Source organism: Rousettus aegyptiacus, unplaced genomic scaffold, assembly GCF_014176215.1.
Source record: "Rousettus aegyptiacus isolate mRouAeg1 unplaced genomic scaffold, mRouAeg1.p scaffold_m13_p_13, whole genome shotgun sequence".
Lineage (NCBI taxonomy): Eukaryota > Metazoa > Chordata > Mammalia > Chiroptera > Pteropodidae > Rousettus > Rousettus aegyptiacus.
In genome coordinates, this window is record NW_023416288.1 from 29,169,285 (window position 1) to 29,192,739 (window position 23,455).

Below are 23,455 nucleotides of genomic sequence, written 5' to 3' on the forward strand. Positions count from 1 at the left end.
TTCCCAAAGAAATTAGTTTTAAAACTTTTACACGTGCACTACATATTATTAAACGGTTATAATTAGAAAGAGTTAGATTATAAATTTTATTCCTTAATAGCAGAATATATAAAATCTGACGTATAACAGTAAAGATTCATATTTCCAAGCCAAGAAAAACCGTAAATTGTGTTAGATTTATTGTTTTATTCTGAATGCTAATTTTGCAAATACATAGCTTTTGTCTAATTGTGAAATTTTTAAATTAGAATAACCTATATCTTTAGATCAAGTAGATTAGATAACTTACTATGTCCCCAATGTGTCTTTTCATAACTGTAATGATTATATGATTGAAGAGTCCACACATGACATGAATTACTACAGTGCTAGCCTAAAAGAGAGAAGTGACTTGGGGAGGAACTATTCCAGGAAACCTAATCTTCATAAAGGATATTCGCTCATAATAGAGCGAATCAGTGATAGATTATATGTGTTTGGTTCCAAATGACAGTGTTAGAATATGGCAGCTCCTAAAGTAGCCCTGTGGCGGGGGTGAGGAAATAGGAGAAATTCACGAGAGAGAGGCCAGGTAGATGAAGTAACATATCTAGTAGAGCAAGTAAGAATAGACAGTGGGATCTGAGGCTTGTGCTGGAGGCATGACCTTCACCTGTGATTATAGGGCTAAATGTGTATTGCAAGTGAAATTGTTGAAAATCTCAAATATTCATTAATATAAAGATACAATAACAATGTTCTTAATTTTGATTGATAATAGATAATCTTGAGAATGTTATTTTAACTATTACTCAATGAAAACATTGCTTTTCTCCTTATGATCATATCTAATAAAAATGAAGAATTTCTATATACACCACGATGTGGTATTACATTTTTGTCTTAAGTTGTTGGTGTGAAGAATATTCATAATTTAAGATTAAAATAAAGAGAGATGAAATGCACACAGTAGGTAACTATTCGCAGTAAATAATGATGTACTTAAGATATAAAACTAAATAGAACACAAATTATAAACAGACAAGTTAAAAAAGTAAAGCTAATTATTAATCAAAAAATATTTTAGATATACTGAGTAAAAGATCAGAAAAGGACTAGTGTTATTTTTGTTGTTGTACATAACACTGCCCTAGGCAAAGGGAGTAGATCAGTTGTAACCTTCTATTCCTCTTCTTACTTTTTTATTTTATTTGTTTTGTTTTATTTTAATATAACTTTGTTAATCTTATATGTAGACTGCATTAAACATTCATCTATTCAACATCTATCTATTGAACAACTCTTGTTTTGTTTTTTGTTTTTGTTTTTGTTTTTGATTTTTGACAGACAGCCGGTTGAGTTAGGAACTTTACTCCACCCCTTTAATCTTCCATCACAATGCCTAGTTGGCATTGTTACTGCTTTATAATAGGTAAAATGATTCACAGAAATCAAGCAACTAAACCAGGGTTGCAGTTAATTCATGAAAAGTTAACATTAAAATCTGAGTCTGGTCTGTCTGTGTCAGAGAACTGTTTGCTTCTACAAAGATAGTTTCCATGTCTGTCTGTGTGTGTGTGTGTGCATGTATGAAAATGACACTCATACATACACCAATCTCTTAGTAAAATGGTGAGTCTGGGCCTTGTCACTTAATGTGCCTTGGAATCCAAATTTTTAAACCTGTGCTTCTGCTACCTAACTTTACTATTTCTTTGCTATTGTTTATTCTCAGACCCTGTCATCCCTAAGTTCATTCTGCACCATGGAGATCGATCAGTATGAGAAGAAAGATTTCCAATACATTTGGCTTATGAAGCATTCTTTACATGTTTTCTGTTTTCTATTTTTTCTTTTAAGTAAAAAGAGAAAAAGTTTTTAGTTCTGTCCTCTTTATTTTAATAGTGTTTAATTTAAATAATGGTAATCAATTTTTCATGCAAGGTTTCCATCTCAGCAGACAAATGCATTTAGATGGGCACGCACACTAAAAAGCTTGCTTCTGTTTCTATGATTAATTGAGATGTAGAGAGTGATGGGTGTGGGGTAAAAATAGAAAGGCAATTAGTGCAACTAGGCATGAAATACATTCAAATACAAGTAGAATGTCTCCCCAGTTAGTGATCTCTTTCTGGCCTCTTGAGAATTTGCATTCCATTAGTAAGTTGCTGGAATGGAAATCTTCAGACTTTAGGGAGGCCAGAGCATTACAAAATGGAATTAACTCACACTACACACTGAGTCAGCACAATAGGTTATTAATTCTACTGCTTGGGTGTACATCATGCTGAGCTTTGGTGTGTGGGCTTCTGAAATGTTATGAGTGAGTTTATAAAGCATTTCAAGGACTAAATGATGGTTATCTATCATTCCAACCTTCGCCCTCACCACTGACATTCTAATGTCTCTAGTGACTCAAAATCAGTAATACAGGCTAAAGTTTTTGCTAGAACCTATGGATGTGGAACTTTACTTAGAAAAGCTGCATGTAGGTTATTTTGAGGAAATAAATTCATGTTGAAATTTCTAGAATATCAGTAACTCCTAGTTTTGAAAAAGTTATGTCCTCAATTGATAAAGGAAAAATTATGACAATGCCTCAAATATTACCCTTCCCCACATTGAGAAATTATGTCTTTCTGCATATCTCCATAACCAATAGAAGTTGACTAACTTTTTATTCTTTAAAAATAACCGTGATATTAAAAATGTTTTAAAACAGATTTATAAGTATAAAATGCATTGAAACATTTAATATTTTCAAGCTACTTATAGCACTCTCTGATTTCTGATCATCTTTCCTGTCTCCCCTTACTCTCTTCTGCATCCTCTTTTAGAATCTCTAGCAGATATTATTATCTCCTTTTATTGTCCCAGTGCTATGCAATTGTCAACAACTATCATTTACTGATTGCTTGCCCCACACTTAGCAATATTGAGCTTTTGAGTCTAGATAATTCTTTGTTGTGAGAACTGTACTGTGCATTGTAGGATATTTAGAAATATTCCTGTTTTCTGTTCACTAAATTCCAGTAGCAACTGCTCATACTGACAATCAAAAATATCTCCAATCATTGCCAAATGTCCCTTGGCGTCAAAATTTTACCTGATTGAGAGCCACCAGTTTATCTTCTACTAGACAGTATTTCATTGGATTCTATAAGAACTTTTCAAATGTGTAGGACTGTGTTAATCAAAGTTTTGGCAAGAAATAGAACCTACACAGTGTGGATCCTAGACTTTTATAAAGGGACTACTTACAACTACTAAGGGATGTTGAGGTACCCAGAAAATAGCAACAACAGAAAGCCATTCTCACCCCTAGGGCTGAAGAAGCAAGGAGAGGGAATAGTGTTTTCAGCGTACTGGGAAAGCTGGAGACATGCAGCAGAGGGCCTCGGGAGGGAGATGAGACAGGAAGAGACAAAACTGTAACCCACGATGCAGCACTGTAGCACAGAGAGCACAGGACACCCTGGTCCCTCCCTCCTTTGATTACTAGCCAGTCCTACCAGTAGGTTGAGCCCAAAAGAAATCTCACCTGCAAAACATCGGAGTAATGCAAACCTAGGATTCAGTTTCCACGGGCTCAAAGAAAGAAATAAAATGGGATCTGTTGAGACAAGCAGAGGCAAAAAGCAAATAAACAAACAAACAAAAAAAACCCTATCCCCAATTTTAATATGAGAAACTGAGTTTATAGATATAAAGTAATGCATCCAAAGTCAAATAGCTAATATATGGAGCAGATATTTAAATGCACACCTATTTACATACTCTACAAAGGTATAACTCAAGCTTGTTGGCATGAATGAAGAGAAATTCAGTGAGTGAGGCTATGAGTTATTCAAGATTATTGATTTTAGTATCTGACAGATACATGATCAGAACCTAGTTCTTATTCCTAATCTGGTGTTCACTTTTTTATGTTAACCATGGAAAGAAATTTAAGAGCTGTGTATGTATCCAGACCATTCCCAAATAGACAAACATAGGAATGACAGCTATCTGCCAACTTGAAAAGTCATTTTTTTTTCTGAAAAACTGATAGATTCTACCTTTCATGTAGAATGTTTAAATGGCATCTGCTGTTTTCCAAGTCATTGGCACATTTTTTTCTTGATGGTGGACTCTTGACCCCAGCTGGTGCAATGCTTTAGGAGAGAGAGGCGAACTGGACTGAGAATCAAGAAATTGAGGGCCCAATATATCTGTTCCCTCTAGACAGCCAATCCATAGTGTTTTATTCATTAGGTTTCATCATAAAATCCTACCTAGATAAAAGCCTGAGAATCTGTGATTTTAGTCTTAGTGTGATAATGCAAGGCGACAGCAGGTACCAATATTGTTAGGGATTCCTCTTTTTTTTCCTTTCTTTGTTTTAGATGAATATATTTATTAGCCTATAGCTTTTCAGAGACAAAAATTGGAGTTTTTAAAGGAATTTTAAAATAAATATTGAGAGGGGGAAAATTTTAAGTAAATTAATATAGTACTATTTTCTCCTTTTAATCCTGGGTGAGTTGGATGATATTAATCCAAATTCAAACTTCTCCACTAAGACAAAGTGGGTTGATACACCTGGAAGGTCTGGCAAGCATCCTAATTCTTCCCCCAAATTGTGTAGCTAGCTTCTTTGCCTCAAAGTGGGAAGCCCAGGAAGTGACACATTTCAGGCACGATGTCATTGAGAGTTTTGTTCTGGATCTTGATTGCCTCCCACTCTCTCGCCCCCTTCCCAACTCCTACTTTTACAATATTTTCAAGGCTCCATTTTTACTTTTTCAATATTTTCATCAATTAAATCAGTTGTACAACATGCAAAAATTAACTCGTTTTATTTTCGGTAATTGAATATTTCTTTTCAAATTCCTATTGACCTGGCCAGTTCCAAGAAAACCTAGAACGCAAGAGTTCTCAGTCCATGGTAAAGCCACAGGGAAGGGAAAAAGAAAAGAATAAAGAGAAAACTAAGGTATAGATAGATATTTGACGTCTAAGCGCACTAAATAAATAAATAAATAGAATTTTAAGTTCTACTTTTGATACTTTTTGTCATCTTGCAAAATATAAAATTCCTTCAAAGAAATCATTTTTATTGATTAAGAACTCTAGCTATACTCTATCATCATATCTGATATAGATGATTAGTAATGCTTTAATGTTTTATAATTGCTATGGTGTCCATACGTAAGGAAAGGTGGAGGGACAGTGTTTTCAGTATTTATAAGACTAGACTTGAACTAGACTACCTGGGTACAGATCCTGGCTTCATCCTTTTTTACCTTTATGACCTTGGGCAAGTTACTTACCCTGTCTGTGTTTGGGTTTCCTTATTGATGTAATCAAGGTATAAATAGAATCTACCCATATGGATTTTTTATGGTTAAACAAGGTAATATCGACAAAGGGTTCAAAACAGTAGTGGAACATAGAAATCACCATATAAATGTTAACTGTTTTCGGAAACATCCTTTCCATAATCATCACCACCACCGCCACCATCATTATCATCTTCATCAGAGTTATTGACTTCTACTACACAGAAACTCAACCCAGTGTTTCCATTCCTGTAAAACCTAATTACTTAAAAACCTAATAAATAGTGTCGCATTGAAGAGTATCCTATTTAGAATAGTTTCACCAAAGAAAAAACAACATATGTATGAATAATGTGCATTTGTATTTTGGAACATATAACCTAACTCGGAACTTCCAATTCTAAGACTTAGCCAACCTTCCTTTCTAGTTGACTGTACATTCATTGTATAGAAAGGTTTATTAATAGTGATTCTATTTGGTTTATTTCCCCAAAATTTCAGGTTAGAAACTACTGATAAATATTCCAGAAGTCAGAATTAAGACATGAACTATATGCTACCGAGGTTCTTCTTATTACCAGTAGTCAGCCCACAGTCTCTAAAAACACATTAGGGTACTGTTTTTGTGGTTATTAAGTTTCACCCTTGAGAGGATTAAAAGGACTGAAATGAAGTATAATAAATCTTACTCTGACCAAAACATATTTAGTGATTAACTTCCCATTAACAATCTCGATTCTGCTAGATAAAATAAGTATAAAACATATTTTTACTCCTTTTTCATTTTACATTTAGAGAAGCATAAAAGCATTTTGTACATTTCATAAAAATAATTAATACATTCGTCATTTAATTAATTTAGAGTAAATGCCTTATTTACATGCTTTGGGTTTAAATTTAAGATAAGAAGGGACCAAGAGAAGAGTGAGCCGTTTTTTATACACAAGAGCAGTTGGCTCTCTATTTTTAATTTTTATCTATTTTCTTTGTCTCAATCCCCAGCCTCTGAGCCCAACTTGAAGGTGCGGTCCAGGTTAAAACAGAAAGTGGCAGAGAGGAGAAGCAGCCCCTTACTCAGGCGGAAGGATGGAAATGTCACTTCATTCAAGAAGCGTATGTTTGAGGTGACAGGTAATTGAGGACTGGGCAGACATAACACTAAAAAATGCTGGTAGTAGTAATGAAAAAATTAGTTTAGAATAAAGATGCCTGTTGCATATTAAAAGTTATTTTGAGGAGAAATATTTCTTGAAAGGAAATTATATTGAAAACTCACAAGTAGTTCAGTAAACCTTGCCATGCATTCACCAACTGTGTTAAACAGGAAATGAATGAAAAGCAGAACTTTGTGTCAATCTAGGAATAACTAAGGAATGCCAAAGCTCACCTTAATATTTTCAGAAATGGGCAGTCCATTTTGGGAATGCCAACCAGGAAAATATAACTTTTAATGAAATTTGATGAGAAATGAGCAGAGGGAGGTCCAAGAAGAACACTTCCCCCATTTCAGACACAAATGTACAAAATACATCTGGGAAAATTAAACTACATAGAACAGCAAAACCTTGACTTTTCAACAAATTTACAGAACTCATAAATGACTTTATGTGTTTACTAGTGAACTGGGACTTATGGCAGGAGGGGGATATATTGCCTTTTATGAAGGGAAAGAATCTGTCATTTTCACTAGTCTCAAATGGAAGAGTTCATATTTTTTTAGCTGCTTGGTTAGTAGTGGGGTGAACAGGTTAGGAAATTCAACCTGATGTCTTACAAAGCCCCTAGCCCCAGTTGTACTTGGTCTGAAATCAGAGAAGACCTAGGGATATGAGAACTAAAAAGGCTAGCCAAAACAATAATACTGACTACTGTTTATTGAATGCCTACTTAGAACTATGCATTGTAGCTGATCATTTCCTTTGGTTGTATCAATAAAATGATAATCTGCAACCATTTTTCTCTATTCTCAAAGAAAATTGTGCTTATACCAATGTAGTCAGGTGATATATTATTTCTCCAAGACCAGATCTTATCCTTAGGAGATTTTTAAAAATTATTTGTTTTCTATATCTCCTCTGTCAATGATAGTATCTAGTTTGGGGAGCCAATATGGAGAAGATTGTGGAAGCAGAGGTGGAGAAGTATAGAATACCGATGCAGCTTATTAGTCTGACAGGTTATTTGGGGGGGGGGGGGAGGGGACGAGGGGGAAATGTTTAGTCTCCTGTTCAATCCTGCAGATTACTATGTTTATCTGAAGAAAAGTATTAGTGGGAAATGTTTCCTTAAGGGATAGAAATATTAAATCAGTAAACAAAAATTATTTTATTACAGTTTATATTTATTTTCCAATACCAAAAATAATCACTAACTTAGACTACTTGAACTTTAAATTGAGTTATAGACTTTTTTTGCAAGAAACATATTTGTATGTAAGTAAAAATCTTAAGTAAGGTTTCATAACAGAGGTTCTGGATAGAGGTGGAAATTTTGAGAATGAATCCGTTTTAATGAGTGAAAAGGATAATAAATATTGTTGTCTAATATAAGTAGATATAGTTGATTTTTCTAATTGGAGCAAGGAGGCTCCCTCATTACAGAAAAACTCGAAGTAAATAAAAAACCATTGCATTGCTTTTTTTTTTTTTTTTTTTTTTTTGCTTTAGAATCGTATTAAGGTCATATTTATTTATCCCAATTTTCTTTTGTTTTCTTATTAATCTCTTTTCTTGATCATAACTTTTTCTCCATAGTCACATTCTCTTTCTTACCAAATTGCAGTAGAATTTAGCTCAATACATATCTGAGTAATGATTAATTCTCATTTATAAGGGTTATGATTTGCTGGAGTTTTATTCGTTTCTCTACTTTTGAAATATCATGTTTTCCTCTTCCTAATTTTGTGAGATAATGACTCCCCTTTTCATCTGAGGAAGTAATGTATATATACAAAGAGAGGCTTGTGCATTTAATAGATGCACACTTCTAGTCAATGAGCTGGGACTTGTGAAAATTTGGTAGATATTTTTAACTGGTTGGATACCCTTATTCTAAATGTCTTTAGAGAATGTAAACTACCAGACATACAGCTTTCTTCACCTGCCCTCGTCCTTTCTCTGCCAGCTTTCGTGTAATTTGGATGAGCTCTGTTTGGATCTTAATACTAATGATTTTTGCAATCTAGTCAGAAACCATCGTAGGATCACAGCGGTTAAGTTACTATTGCTTTTCTCCTCTCACCTCTATATCTCTCTTCCCCATTTCAGAGGTTTATGTCTGCTGTTGTCAAACCCATGCCACCTCTCTCTTACCAATAGTTGTTATGGGAACCACTGGCCGGCTTCCTCTTTTTCAAATTCAGAAGGTTTCTGCCCCTCTCCCTACCATGTTATTTTAAAATTCTAAGCCTTGGGGCATCCCTCTACCTTCCGTGTGGTCTCTTCCACTCTCTCCTTCTCCATTGCCATTTCATAAACCACTCTTATGCAAACCCCAGTTGCAATATCATTTCTTTTCTGAGATTTTTCTCAGTGTTCTCAGAAAATCAGCTGCTACCTCCCTTTCCAGACTTTTTCCAGTGTGATGTTGAAGAATCCTGTTACAGTATTTATTGACTTGAATTCTGATGCTTATCACAGAGATTTCTACATAGGGAAATGTTTCTGTCTGAATATCACATAAAATAATAAAAATAACATGTTTTTAAATTGACAAGACAGAATGGTCAAGACAAGCATTTTTTTTTATTATTTTTTTAAGACGGAAATGAAACATTAATGAGAAATCAGTACTTAGTCATACAAGAAATACAAGAGTTAGGAGTCTGGGGGGAATGGAAACCCCTAGGATAATTTTTTTAAATGTGTATTCTCATCATTAAAAAAATAGTAACCAAGAAAGAGGCAAAGATAAAAGCAGATTAATCAAAATACATGCAGGATCTATAAACAGAAAAATAGTGAGCAAGATGCTTTTAAGAATTTTATGATACCAATGACTTGATGAAATCCCACAGCTAGTGGGTGGCAGGATCAAAATTCTAACACCAATCTCATGTTCTTGCCATTGGCATGGCACTTCTGAGTAGAGAAATATTTATAGTAGAAAGTTGAAACTTATAGGTGTTCTAGGGGAGAGAACTATTGCCTGCAGACTGGGAGTTCCCGTTCGCTGGAGGACAGAGGATACGTGAGCCAGGCTTTGAGCTTAGAAGTGGGACTGGACCTGAAATGGAAGAGGTGGAAAATGGAAAAGGAAGAGGTGGATAAAATGGGACAGTGGCACTTATGGAGAATAGGTGATTTAAATCTGTGCAAAACAGAAAAGGCAACCGTTGGAAATCGCGTTAGGCTCCCTATTGAAGCAGAAGAATGGAACTGAAATCTTTAAAATGGAGTCCTAATATTAGGGAGCCCTAAAATGGAGTTTGGAGTTCATTAGGGTGGTCAGACTTACACCCACTTGCACTCAGATGAGGTTTGGGCTCTTGGACTTTCATGTCACCCTAGAAATACATCCTGGATTTGCCCCTTACCTCAGAGTTTCATCACCTGGACCTGACCAAATCCTTCTGAACCAACCATCACACCATGTTAAGAAGCCAGTGGGAAAAGTTTCTTTTATTTCAACTTGTGGTTTTTGCCTTTATAAGCTCTGGCTATCTTTGTCTTCTCTAGAGCACAATTCAGGTCTTCTCTGGAATCCATATTGCCCAGATTTGAATGTTTTTAGACCCCAAATAAACTTTAAAACTGTTTTACAGCATCAGAGCTTTATTGGTTGACAGGAACATGGTGAAACTTGTCTCACTAGGATCAATCTTCTTGGCAACAGTTTAAAGCCTAGTTTGGAGAGAGTACTGTAGCAACTCAGAAATGTTAGGAGACTTTTGCTATAGTCTAAGAAAGAATACTGAGGTTGAGGGCTTAAACTGAAATAATTGTAGTCAGAAGTAAATGTGAGATGATGTAAAGAACAAAATGAAATGACCTAGTACCTAATTAGGTTTGGGTTAAAGAAGGAAGTGAGAATGACTCTAAGGATAGTGACAAATAGATATAAGCAGTGCACTTTTAATACTGGCATACATTGAATTTGATACACATGTAAAAGGAAATTGAAAATATCCAGAATTCCAAAGAGATTCAGGCTCGCGTTGATGAGAGGTGTAGGGCAGAAATATAACTTTCGTGAGCATATTCTGCCTAAAGATGATACTTGATGTCACAATATTGAATGAAGGGAAAGAAAAAAGGGATAAGACCACAAACTTAGGTGAAATGTTTCCAAAATTTTCACGTTTCTTTTTATTTAGCGAAATGGCATTTGTCATTCAGTTAGGGGGTAAAAACAGTGTTCAATGCTGTATGTTATTTAGATTGTAATAAAGTTCACCTTTAGATGTTTTTCATGAAGATATTTGTACTTCACAATATTTTTCAGAATCCTCAGTCAGTAGCAGTTCTCCAGGGTCTGGTCCCAGTTCACCAAACAATGGGCCTACTGGAAATGTTACTGAAAATGAGACTTCAGTTTTGCCACCTACTCCTCATGCTGAGGTAAGACTAATTATTTTGGTTCTTTTAAAAGGTCAGATCCTCCTCAATTAATTCTCTGACACAAAGTGATATTTCTGAATTTGAAGTCGAAAGCCACTTGTTCCTAGTTATTTTTCTTGTATGTTTATAATGTATGGAATTGAGTAAACTTGATCTTATTTACAAGTTTGGATGATAAGTGGATTTGAAAATATTGAAATATAATACCAAAAAAAAAAAAAAAAAACACTTGTAGTGATGCTCGGTACACACTGACCATAAGTCATGCAACTCAGTAGTCTTTCTGCTTGGTTCTTGATTAATCCTATGGGAGTAGACCCATCAGTAAGTAAAAACAAGCTCATGCAAACCTTACAGAAGAACAATGGAGCAAGGTAGGTTTTGTCCATTTGACCTGAAGGGTCATGAAAAAAAAAAATAATAATTGGAGTATTATAGTTGAGGAACATAGTGCTCCACTAAGCAACCATTTATTGAGGACCTACTATGTCCCAGTCATTTTCCCTGGCAATGGGGATATAAAGATGAATAAGATATGGACTTTGTCCTTAAAGAATGAAATATTAAAAGAAATTGGTCTAAAGTAATGCATGATAATTTTTTCTGATTGTATGCGGTCAACTTTAATAACATTTGTTTTTGAATACATGATTTATTGAAACCAGTGATATAAGAATAGAGGAAAGTAAATTAAGAGTCAGCAAAAATTTGTCTATCTAGTTTCTGTATTAAGGTAAGCAAAGGCAGCAGTCTAGAAATAGCCCCTCCTATGGAATCAGCTGTTTCGAAGTCAGCATCAATTGACTGAAATTTTCAGTTTTATTTTTCTGTCATTATAATGCCTTCTAACCATGCAGCAAAAGCTTGTGCAATAACTTCTTGTTTGAAATGGTGACATGCTTTTCCCCTTGTATTTTAAAGAGTCATGGTACTTTGGGGCTGAAAAAGACTGATCAAATTTCTGATTCTTGGATCACTTGGATAGCTTTCCTGATATGTAATTATCAAACTTCTTCTAGAACATTTCTGCTTAACAAGGAACTCATTTTACTATCTCCTGAGGAAACTCAGTTGATTTGAGACAGGGAGCTTGACTGATAGAAATGTTTCCTGTACCTTATGCCACAATCAATGTCTCTATAATTTCATACACACACACACTCACATACACACATGCACACACATTAATAGTAAGTTATTTATAAATTATAAAATAATCAGGCCAAAATATAATCAAAGGCAGAAACCCGGAGGTTATCCTCGATAAGCAAAGGACTGAAGGCAGTGAAGTCACTTTTGCTCTGCGGACTTTTGGGTACTTGAGTGTTTAGTTTCGGTTTTCAGAGTCTCACTGATCTCAGGAGATAGAAGACAAAGCACAGTACTGATCAAAAAGGATACTTTAATAGGAGACCCTCTAAATCTTATGCTGGGGTCTCAAGGGCCCATATCTATGCTACATTGACTATCCGCTCACCCGCACTCCCAGGGGTGTCTTGGTGCCGACCAAAGCAAGGCAAAATCTCTCTGAGAAGTTGTAAGCAGAAGCTAGTCCTTGCATGGAGTTGTAGTCCAAATTTACATAACCTCAAACTGTTATTTGGTTTAAAGTACCCCAGATTTGTAGTTCTCCTAGGGTTCTGGGAAAAGCAAATATAAATTCTGTGTAGGGGAATACACCTTCATTCTAGATTTAAAGACTTCCTTCAATTTTTCAAGAAAGATGAGCAGAATCGATAGATGCTATCTTCCTTATAACCATCTTACAGCTATTTGAAGAATACCAAGTCAAGGCTCTACATTATCTCTAGATTCTTCCTCTATTTCTTTTTCTTTCTATACTGCTGTCTCTTTTTCTCTTTTTCATTATGCTTTATAAACTTTAGTAACAAATAATGTAAATAAATACTGCACATAGATTTGTTGCCATAGATGTAAGTGAGATTCTTGGACTATTGGTTATAAGTATTGTATTTCTATTAGTGCAATTATATCTCCATGTTGGTAGTTTTATGTGACTCTGTAGGCAATTTCCAGGAAAAGAACAACTTGATCACAAATATTTCTTAAAAACTTTAGATTTCCATTTCTCAGTTTGAAGAGTGTGACTCTCAGTAACAGCAGAAACACTAATTGGCTCTGGATGAATTTTGTACACTTAGAAAATGGAAATAACACACTAAACTATATTCGACGACATGTATGCTTCTTAGAAATTCATTGTTGGTGCAAAAAAGTACAGAAGACTTTTACAGCATGACAGTGTTTTGTAGGTTCAGAAACAGCAGCACAGTATTTTGATAGGGAAAAAATGTAGTATAAGTAGATTTTAAAAAGGCAAGGGAATAATGAACACAAAATTTAGCGTGGAGTTACCTCTTAGGAGGGAGGAAGTGGGATAGTAACGGTTTGTTACTAAAGAAGATGATACATATTTTATTTATTGTAAATGCATATGTATATACACATACAGCACTTAATATGGAACAACCAAGAAATATATATTTGTGATGCTGGAAATAAATGGAAATGGTGAGATTTTCTCTTTACTTTAAGCTTTTTATGATCCGTTAAATTAAATTCAGTGCCCCAGATTGTGTCTTTAAAGACCCTATTTGAAAATATTTTAAAATTTCAAAAAAAATATAGTGAAGAATGTAAATTAAAGGAATTTGCTTATATTGTTTTAATCTGTTGTATATCCCGAAAAGCTTTACTGTCACAAATATATGTTTGGATGCCCTAGCTTTTCAGTTAATTGTTGAACATATTCTGTCGCTACAAATCTCTCCTTCCACTCCACCATTTAAAAAAAAAAAAAAAAAACAGAAGGAAATGTGATTTAATGGAGTTTGAAAGAGTAGAGGTATTTCTTCAGGTCAATGACAGGACATTCACCTCCAAAGATGGAAAGACTAGTTCAAAAGCAAGCAGTGACTTAGCTCATAATGAATTAATTGTGTGCCTGAACTATGATCCAAAAGGCCAGGTGGGCAGACCTTTATGCACTGATGGGTAGCCTCTCCATGGCCCAGAACAAAAAATTCAACCCTGATGGCTAACATGTGGTTTTCTGCTGCATTGCATTTACAGACGTCTGTAGTTTAATTCATACTGGAGAGAGGAGGAGGCAGCAGAAGTCAGACTAAAACTGCCAGCAAATTAATATCCTAGTTTTGTAACATTAAATGCTTCCACTTAAACTAGAGGAAAGAGGAAAAAAATATTTTTAGCCAATTCTTGATTAACAATCATTTTGAACTGAGTATGATTTTTACAGATATCTTCTGAAGATTAATAATAGGATCTGATTTGATATCAGTAAATACTTTGGGGGTATGAAAATTTTACATCATTAACTACACTTTCAAAAACCAAATTCGTAGCATACTAGTTAATTAACCCATTTATAAAATAGGTTAATTCTACCATTGTTGCTTAACTAGCACAGGTGAGTATTCATTTTAACAGTATGACAGTATACTACATTTGAGTGAACTCTTTATTCTGTGACTTATAAGTAGAAAAGCACATCACCTAATTCTTTCAAAGCCCTTGTAAATAAATGAATGGGATTCTACACCCTTCTGCTACTTAGGAAACGGGAAAGTAAGGCTGACTCTCAGGTTGATCTTGAGGCTTAGGTGAAAAGAAAATTTCCTATCTTGTAATTCACATGTCCTGCATAATTTAGATGGAGATTAAGGCATTAGTAGGAGGAAACTTTCCTCATAAGTACATGTTAAGGAAATAGCACAGCGAATTCAAATGTGTGAGTCCTCCATTCAGAAGCCTCCACAGGGACCTGGCTCCAAAACCAACTACTTTGTTCATTGGTTAAGTCGTTAAACTTGTCCTGAACCTCAGATTGCTTATCGAGATAAAGGTGGTAACGCTAACCCGGACAGACTGTTGTGAGGAAGCGTGTTTGTAAGGCAGACAGTAAATTGGAAATGCAAGCAAGTTCATTTTTTGTTGTCTTTATCAATACCGACTCCCTAATAAGGAAAACTCATTAGCAGGTTTGTCTTCGAGCCAGCAAATCTCATGTGAGAGTGAGTCTCCATCTGCTCTGACCACTTCTGTTCCATTTCTTCTATTTCTTACGTATATGTTCGGTCTCGAACTCAGATTGTTGGAGCTACTTGCTTTCCTCCTTTGTAAACTTGGTTGGGGAGCTGAAACCTCAGGAGTATCTATTTCCAACTCCAGTCAGAGATGTCTTCACCTATCTAGTTACTTTATTGTTGATACTGTGGGCTTGTGGTTTCGAATATGTTTCCATGAATATCAACACCATTATTTTAGATGCAGTAGATTTATTTGATAGCTATTTTAACAGTAGCCAAGCAGCTGGTTTATTTCGAGTTGAACATTAGTGGCTGGCTCTGGTGTACTATTTTTTAAATAATTTTTTCCAGCAGATACAAATGGTTTGTAAAAAGGATTCTAATAATAAGGTTAGGTCCTCTTAAATCATCTGAAATGTCACTGTTTTGCCCCAGTCTCACATGACTCATCTGCCTATTGTTTCATAATAGTTGTTGTGACATTTGTTATAAATGTTATGCTCCTTTCTGAGTGGGTGTATGGTTATGGTTTTAGATGGCAGCAAATAAAACGCTTTCCCCACCCTGGGGGAAAGGAGGTTGCTATGACAAAAGAATCATTTACTAGGAATAACATGAGTCAATATAGTAAAGCAAGACCTTTAACAAAACATCAGTGCCTTTTAAATGAAAAGGAAGCCTTGTCAAATAAGTTTTTTGCCTCCAAACCATTTTATAGTAAAATAATCTTGGGTGTCCAGTAAAAATAAAAACGAGATGTTTACTGCCTAAAAAATTTCTTCATCACATTGCGATTTTAATTTTCTATTAGCTTTCTAAATGGAGAGTAGAAAATAAATACTACCTCGAAAAATAGTATCAAAGCCATAGGCAAACATTAAAAGATGAGATTCATTTGTTTTTAATGTGGCTCTTCTTTTTAGATAGTCTAGATGCGGGGATTGGGACCTTTTCAAGCCAAAGCAGATTGAGGTTTGCAAGCACGTCTTCATGGATGCCCTTCCAGTCCACACAGACATTACCTGATAGAGCTAGACAGGGGTGCTTCAGTCTTAGGCTGAAGGATCTGAGGTCCAACTGACCAGAGTTAAAAGCCAGCAAGTGATAGAGCTCAAGTGTAAAATGCTGACACCATAGTTATTTTCACCAGTCCAAACTGCTTGTCATTCAAACTCTATAGAGACTTTATATTCTTTTTCTAATACTCATGCATATTGTAGGTAATTTGGAACATGCAGTAAATTGAAAATTCTATATCCACTTTTTCAGTGAGCTTCTTTAAAAGTAGCTGATTATTAACATAACTAGTATTCTGTCAAAGGTCACCTGTTGACTTCTTTGTCTTCTTAAGAGGAAAAAAGATATTCCCCTTCCTTCCTTCCTTCTTCCTTCCTTCCTTCCTTCCTTCCTTCCTTCCTTCCTTCCTTCCTTCCTTCCTTCTTTCCTTCTTTCCTTCTTTCCTTCCTTCTCTTCCTCCTTTCCTCTGTATCTTTTATCACCACTTCCATTTCCCTTATCCCCATAAACAATTATCCTCTCTTGTATTTTTGTTTGCATGAATTTTATATCATATGCATTTTTTACTTTGTACCCATGAATTTTAGTGGGTATAAATGGCATGGTGTTTTCAAACTTCTTCCATTTCTTTTTTTTATCACTAAGTATGTGCTTTTAGATCCTGTCATGTCATTATGATGCATAAAACAGTTTGCTTTTAATCACCATAACAATCCATGGTGAGCACTGTTCCATTTTACTTATCCATTTTACCTATCTATTTTCTAGTTGGGTGACTCAGTTGCCTCAATTCTTCAATATATGCCCAAAGACATCACCCTGCAAACTTAGTTAGAGAATTTCTTGAAGATATAGTTTCCTGCAGAAGAATTGCTGAGTCATGGTGTTGTGGGGAGGAACAAACTTTTCTCTACCCTCAAGGTTCTTCTCCCTGGTCTAAAATCAAATAGACCTGAGACTGATTAGCAAGAGAAAATAAAAATAAACAAGTTTAATACATACGTATGTATGGGAACCCGTATACATGAAAGTCAGAAACCCCGCATGCAGGGAGGTTCAGAGGTAGAAAGGAACCATGGGTATATAAGGTATCCTAAGCTAGGGATGAGGTAATGCACCTTGGGGTGTCAAAGGGTCATTGTAGGATGATCAGAAGAGCAGACACTTAGTAAATAGAAGTTTGTCTGCCCTATAGGTCTGTCAAAAAATATTATCTCAGATAATCTATTATTATGGGCAAGGCCCCTAATTCAAGTTCTTCTAAGTACTTAAGGGAGGGGCAGAAGTGTCTGTTGAGCCTTAGGCTAAACTTGCCTTTAGCTCAAAACAATCTACTTACCACAGAAGCATAGCTTGTAGTGATTCATTCTGAACCCTCACAGTATGTAGTGTAATTATTTTGTTTATAGTGCTGAGTTGTTCACCAGAATAGTTATAACAGTCTACAGTTCCACCAGCAATTTGTGATGTTTTTTACCATTCTAAATCCCTGTAACATTTGCCATTGACATTTTTCTGATTTTTGTCAGTGTCCATTGTGTATAGCATTCTGAATATTTTGATCGAAACTAATAACTTTTTTATTTCAATAGCAAAATAAATAGCTCTATTGAAAGACATATAATTTGTCAGTTTACATGTATTTTATTCATTAAATTACAGACGAGATAGGCTTCCAATTGCTAGGATGGCGAGAAAAGTAATTATAATGTGAAAGTCATTACTAAAATGTGAGTAGGCCACTCCTGCCCCAACACCTGGCTCAGTCATATTCCTCTTCCCAACATCATGCTCTTTTTGGTGAAATGGTAATTACCCATCAAAGCCTTGTTTAAAATTGACACCCTCCTCTGTGCCATTGAAGTGTTTTAACCCTACTCTAATTATAGCAATGATTATACGTCATTAGAATTAGTTCTCTACTTTTCTGTGCACCTAAATAACATGCAGACTTGGGTGGTATAGGACGTCTTTGTACACCGAACACTGTTAATCTAACTTAATTATTGTTCATTCATTGTTTTGTGAATGTCAAGTGATATCTATTTATACATTTAATATTTCCATTTGATCTAATGAACAGCAACAGTTTCTGGTTCTGAAAATTTTTTAAATTAAAACCATCTTCCCCATGTTATAAGATGTGAAACGTTGGCACCTCAACACAGCACTAAGTTTAGGGCTGGATCAGTTTCAAAACTACTTCCTGGAAGAATCCCAGTTGTGTCTGAGAATACATGTGAGTTCACCACAATGCTAAGGTGGGGTCACCTTCCAGCCTTACAAGAATACCAGTCAGGACTCTTCATTGTCTGAGCAAAATGCTACCTCTCACCACCTGTTCCTTTGGCTTTCAACTGTCAGCAGTTTTTTAAGCAGCATAGAATACAGCTCCAGATTCTTATTATAAAACTTTAACCTGGAACTGATAGACTGCTCCCATCAAAAAGCCAAATTGAGGAATGTTATAGTCGAAGAAGATAATTTGAGAGAAATAGTTTTTTCAGGTCCTTTTAAGTCATTTGTGATTCTAGCCATTGGAAGGCTATATAAATGCTGTGTCAGTTTATCTGTAATCCAAAGCAATGCCCTAATCCAGCAAGTTCTATGATATGATACTGTACCAGTTAGTTCTCTGTGGGAAGAACCCACTATACTTAGTGAGCTAGGTGGACTCAGGACTTTCCTCAGTTCCTTAGGGCTTGACTTCACGAACTAAGATCCTCACATCTACAGTATCACCACTACCTCTACTTCCTTCTCATGACCAGGTCTGCTGGCTCCCAGTGGTATATACTTTGATGCTTTTCTATAAACCTCAGGACCTGATTTTGCTGCTGCTGCTCCTCTAAAGCTTCCCCCTTCTCCATACTTTTTTTTTTTTTTTTTATGGTTCCCTTATCCTTCAATAATGGCTGCAGAGTGGTGTATAGCTTCTGCAGGAGTGCCTGACAGCAGATCGTAAAGCCTTGACCAGTTTAAAAGTGTTATTGCTGATCTCACTGGAAACCAGAATTGCGAAATGACTCCGTTTCTTCATCCGTGAGCATAATGATAGCCTATGAGAAGTAGGTTACCATCCAAAAAATCCCTGACACAGGGTTTGGCACATGGTAGGTGCAGAAACTCAAATCTCTGTCATAGGAAGTGGAGCCACTTAGTTTTGATATGAAACTACAGGGGTCTGAAATCTCACAGTGACAATATTCCCAAATCCCTTCACTTTAGTCAAAGCCTGTGTGAGCATCCAGGGTGCTGCTGCCATTATCACCTCTGAGAAGAAACCTTTTTCTCATTTTAGTAGAGGTTTGCTTCCTGTGAGGAGGTGGGAGGATATCACAGAAGCTCTCTCTGGGAAACAAAGATAACCTCTTGAGTAAGGTCTGTGACATCTTTTGCTATCATTCCCACGGTACTCTGAGAAGCAGATACAACCTGAAATGAATGTTATACACCATTTAAAGTGCATATTTTCCCACATTTTTTCCTCTTCTGTGAATACAGTTAAGTGAATGAAATATCTCTTTGTTAGAAGTTACCAGTTGCTGCCAATAAGCTAGTTAAAAAAAATTTACTTGCTTGTACATTCTTTTTGTTCTTGTTCTGGTATTATGTACTTAAAATTTATGTTAAAAGTATATCAATGTGAGCAGAATAGTAGCTTACCTTCTTAATTAGAGCAAGTATGCAACTGTTGCCCATAGCTCCTAAAATAAAATTGCAATCTCATTCATTGTACTGATAAAATCTTTTCCAACAATCTTCATGCAATGGCATTTTGACATCTTTGTAAAGGGTTGCATATAAAGTCAACGTGTATTAAAAGTTTCTGTATTTTTTTTTTTATTTTCATGTACAAATATCTAACTTGTTCTTTAGAGGAAAAAAAAAATCTGAGTTAGCTTTTGGAATTCCAAGTTGCAGTGAGAAAAATCCACGTTTAACCTTCTGCTTTTATTATGTTAAGGCTATGACTCATCTCCAAACAAACGTATGACTGAGGTGATGTTTTGGAATAACATCCTGTGTTTTGGTGGCGCATCACTCTTCAGTGACACTCTGAGGTTGCATTGTATTAGCACATGATATTTTCTCCAGTTAATTGATATCCCAGGTTTGTCCAGGGAAAATCTACAGCTCCCCCAAACATGCTTGACAAGTTATTATATTTACTTTAGTCAAAGCCCGTGTGTGCAATATCCCTCTTGGAGGTGGTCTATTATTGGAGTCCCATATGCTTTTTGTTTGGGAAGAAAGCAGTCACTATGTCATACTGTTACATGGAGTATTCTTTTTCAAGGATGTTGTTCCCTTGGGAACCATATCAGGCCAGAGTTCCTTAGTCTAATAAGACCTTTGTAACTCTTATTGTATAAGAGTTCTGGGAGGGAAGCAAGAATTAAACAGAAAATGTAATTCAAGCAACCATATTAGGCTACATGTGGGAAAACATGACTCTTAGTATTGGATTAAAAAAAAAAAAGTATTTGTTGTAAAAAGGACTGTGATGCCAAAATGTTCACGGTATTTCAGTGTAAATAAAGGCTTTTGTGGCACAGGAAACTTATAATGCTTTAACATTTACTTTGGTTTCTGAATACGAATGATCCAAAAAAAAAAAAAAAAACAGTTGTCTATTCATAAATTTTATATTAAAAAGATATGATTTATTATAGAAATCCTATGCGGTGATATTTAATCGAAAATTTCCTTATGTGAGTTTCCCATCAGTAAAATGATGTTTAACCCATATGAAGATAATGATTACAATAACATTATATATATATTTTATCACTCAGTAATGCCAAAGAGTATATATACTCATAAGAATTACTCCATGTAATTATACTTTACCAGTTGATGACAGGCACACTGATTTTGGTCCATAAAGCTAGAATTTAAAAAATGAATTTTGCAAAATGAATAATATAGAAGTCCTGTTTTCAGATTTTATAATTATCTCTGATGAAGAAAATTTTGATGCAGTTTTTACATATAACTTCATGATACAGAAATCATAAAATAAATGATTAAAATAGTTTAAAATATTTTGACTTATTATGATCATATAAAATACATTGTCTGAAATTTCACAGCAAAATTTGTGATATTGTAATATTTTGAGACTCCCCTTTCATTTTTTTTTTTTTTGTTTTTTCTCTTTGTTACGGCAGATGGTTTCACAGCAACGCATTCTAATTCACGAAGATTCCATGAACCTGCTAAGTCTTTATACCTCTCCCTCTTTACCCAATATCACTTTGGGACTTCCAGCAGTGCCAACCCAGCTCAATGTAAGTATTTATACAGCAGCAGCCTAAACAGTCCAAGTGATATTTTTACAGGGGAACTCTCTTTCGTTTCTTGTATATTTAGACTTTAGGAAAACTTGGGAGAGTACAGTTTCGTTCACTGTTTACTGAGTTGCTCCAAAATATTAATTTCAAATTAAAGAGTTCCACTAGTTCACATAATAATATATGAAAATAACATTTAAGTAATGATTCATAGCATATGAAAAAGAAAGCACTTTCCAGATATTTTATTAGCTCCACACAAGCATCCCATGAAACAGAGATTAGAAGCCACATTTTTAAAAAAGAAAAAGCAGAGAGTAAGGAATGTTTAAAAGTCCAGGATCATAGAGCCAGTAAGTAGCAGACATGGAACTCAATCCAGGCCGGTGCGGAGAGGTGCAGCTTCTATCTAAAGCTCAGCAGCATATGTTTATAGAATTTGTTTTGTGAATGACTTTATTCTGGGAATTTAAGTTACTGACTCTGTGGTTACTGAAGAATACGTATCTGGAAAATCTCTCTAAGAACAATATTAAACTCTTCCCAGGAGATTCAAAGTGAATCAATTACTTTAAAAGTCCTGACAACTGAAATAGGATCTTTTGGAGGTAATTGTCCTGCTAGCAGAAGATAGCAATAATTATTTTATACATGTTCCCTAAAATAATATAAATTTTAGTCATTATAAAAGATTTGTAAGCTTTACACAGAATAATTTGTCTATGAGTTGTTAGTAAATTAAATTGTACTTATGTAAAGGTCATGTGATACATTAGGCTTAAAGGGAAATTTGTCCTAACACTGGGCACCAATTTTACCAATCTTTAGCAGCAAATTTTCCACTTGTGAAATTCACATCTTTTACAATATGCCCACAACAGAAAATTATAAACAGTTGACCATATTGTGACTAATTTATTTTCAGAATATAAGACCCGTAAATGGATGCTAATTTATGTACAAGCACACATAATAGTGAAATTTTTAAATGATAAATTTTATAATTGTGTTCAATACATATTATAAAATCAATCTAAGTGATATCTTGTTATATATTTGATGTTTCTAATAGAGCAGAATGTTATCTTATGTGATACTATCATTTTATACTGATGAAGGGAAACCAAATTCGAATGTTGTTTTATGTCTGGGGATTAAAGCTTAAAAACACCAAATTCAAGAATGCCTTGAAAGTCCACATGAGGCATTTGTAAACAATCGGTTCTCACAAAAATAAATAGATAGATAGATAGATAGATAGATAGATAGATAGATAGATAGATAAAAAGGAATTAGAGGTGAAACTAAAGATAAAAATTTGTGGATGATATTTTCAAATCTTAACTTATTAAAAATTATTTTTATTCTGTTCCTATTTTTCCTTTCTGTTCTGATGATAAGCAAATCCTAACACAAAAACTTGTTATGACACATGTATAGTCATTTTATATCCACTCCTCTTTGCATGCTCTAAATCACTCCTACCAGCTAACACAAACACACACCACTTTTAATGTGGTCAGAGAGAATTTTTTTCTCAAAGGACCAAGTACCAAAGCCAGACCATTTAATGTTTCTCTGGTAAATACAATTTGGTACTGTTGGACGAGTAAACCAATGTGGTTTGGACCGAAGTTTCATTTTTCTTTGCTTCCATTTTGGTGTGGATGATGCCATCACAATTAATTTTTCAAGTTTAGCATTGCTTTGGCAAAGGGATGTCTAATATTCCATTTCCCCACTGAGTAGTGGGAAACGCTAAGGAAAAGAAGCCAGGAGAAGAAATCATTTCTAGATTAAACATTGCATTGACTTGCTGTGTGACTAAGACAAACCATTTACCTCTTTGTCCTTTAATTTCTTCATCACTGGAAATTGCTTTGCTTCCCTCGTGCCCAGCAATTTTGAAAGATGAAGCATGAGTTTTGAAAAGAAACATGCCACATAATTTTGAGGTATTAGACTTCTGCTTTTGTAATACTAAAATGACCACCATTCATTAAATTCTTTGAATGGGATAATTCATTATTACTATTGATGATATAATTATTATTGCTTTATTGCTGTGTTATCATCTATTTCAAGTTCTTAATAGCATTTTTATTTGATGTAAGTTCACTTGTACTTTATTAAACAAAAGTGTCTGGAGTGTAATTTTCAATATTTCAAGATTTGGGGATCTGTTATGAATTAATATAAAATACATGTTTAAA

General features: G+C 34.9%; 1 protein-coding gene across 21 annotated transcripts in view; it reads left to right on the forward strand.

Annotated features, from left to right (window-relative positions):
* The window catches only part of HDAC9 (histone deacetylase 9), an 824,368-nt gene that overhangs the window by 471,730 nt on the left and 329,183 nt on the right, over positions 1–23,455 (forward strand). For 12 of the 21 annotated variants that reach the window (XM_016139429.2, XM_036231088.1, XM_016139430.2 and 9 more), the window contains 3 exons: positions 6,303–6,431; positions 10,743–10,858; positions 21,117–21,239. In XM_016139429.2, coding sequence (XP_015994915.2) covers positions 6,303–6,431; positions 10,743–10,858; positions 21,117–21,239 — 368 coding nt within the window. The remainder of the gene's footprint in view (positions 1–6,302; positions 6,432–10,742; positions 10,859–21,116; positions 21,240–23,455) is intronic. The other 9 variants (XM_036231094.1, XM_036231092.1, XM_036231093.1 and 6 more) reach the window with 3 other exon arrangements.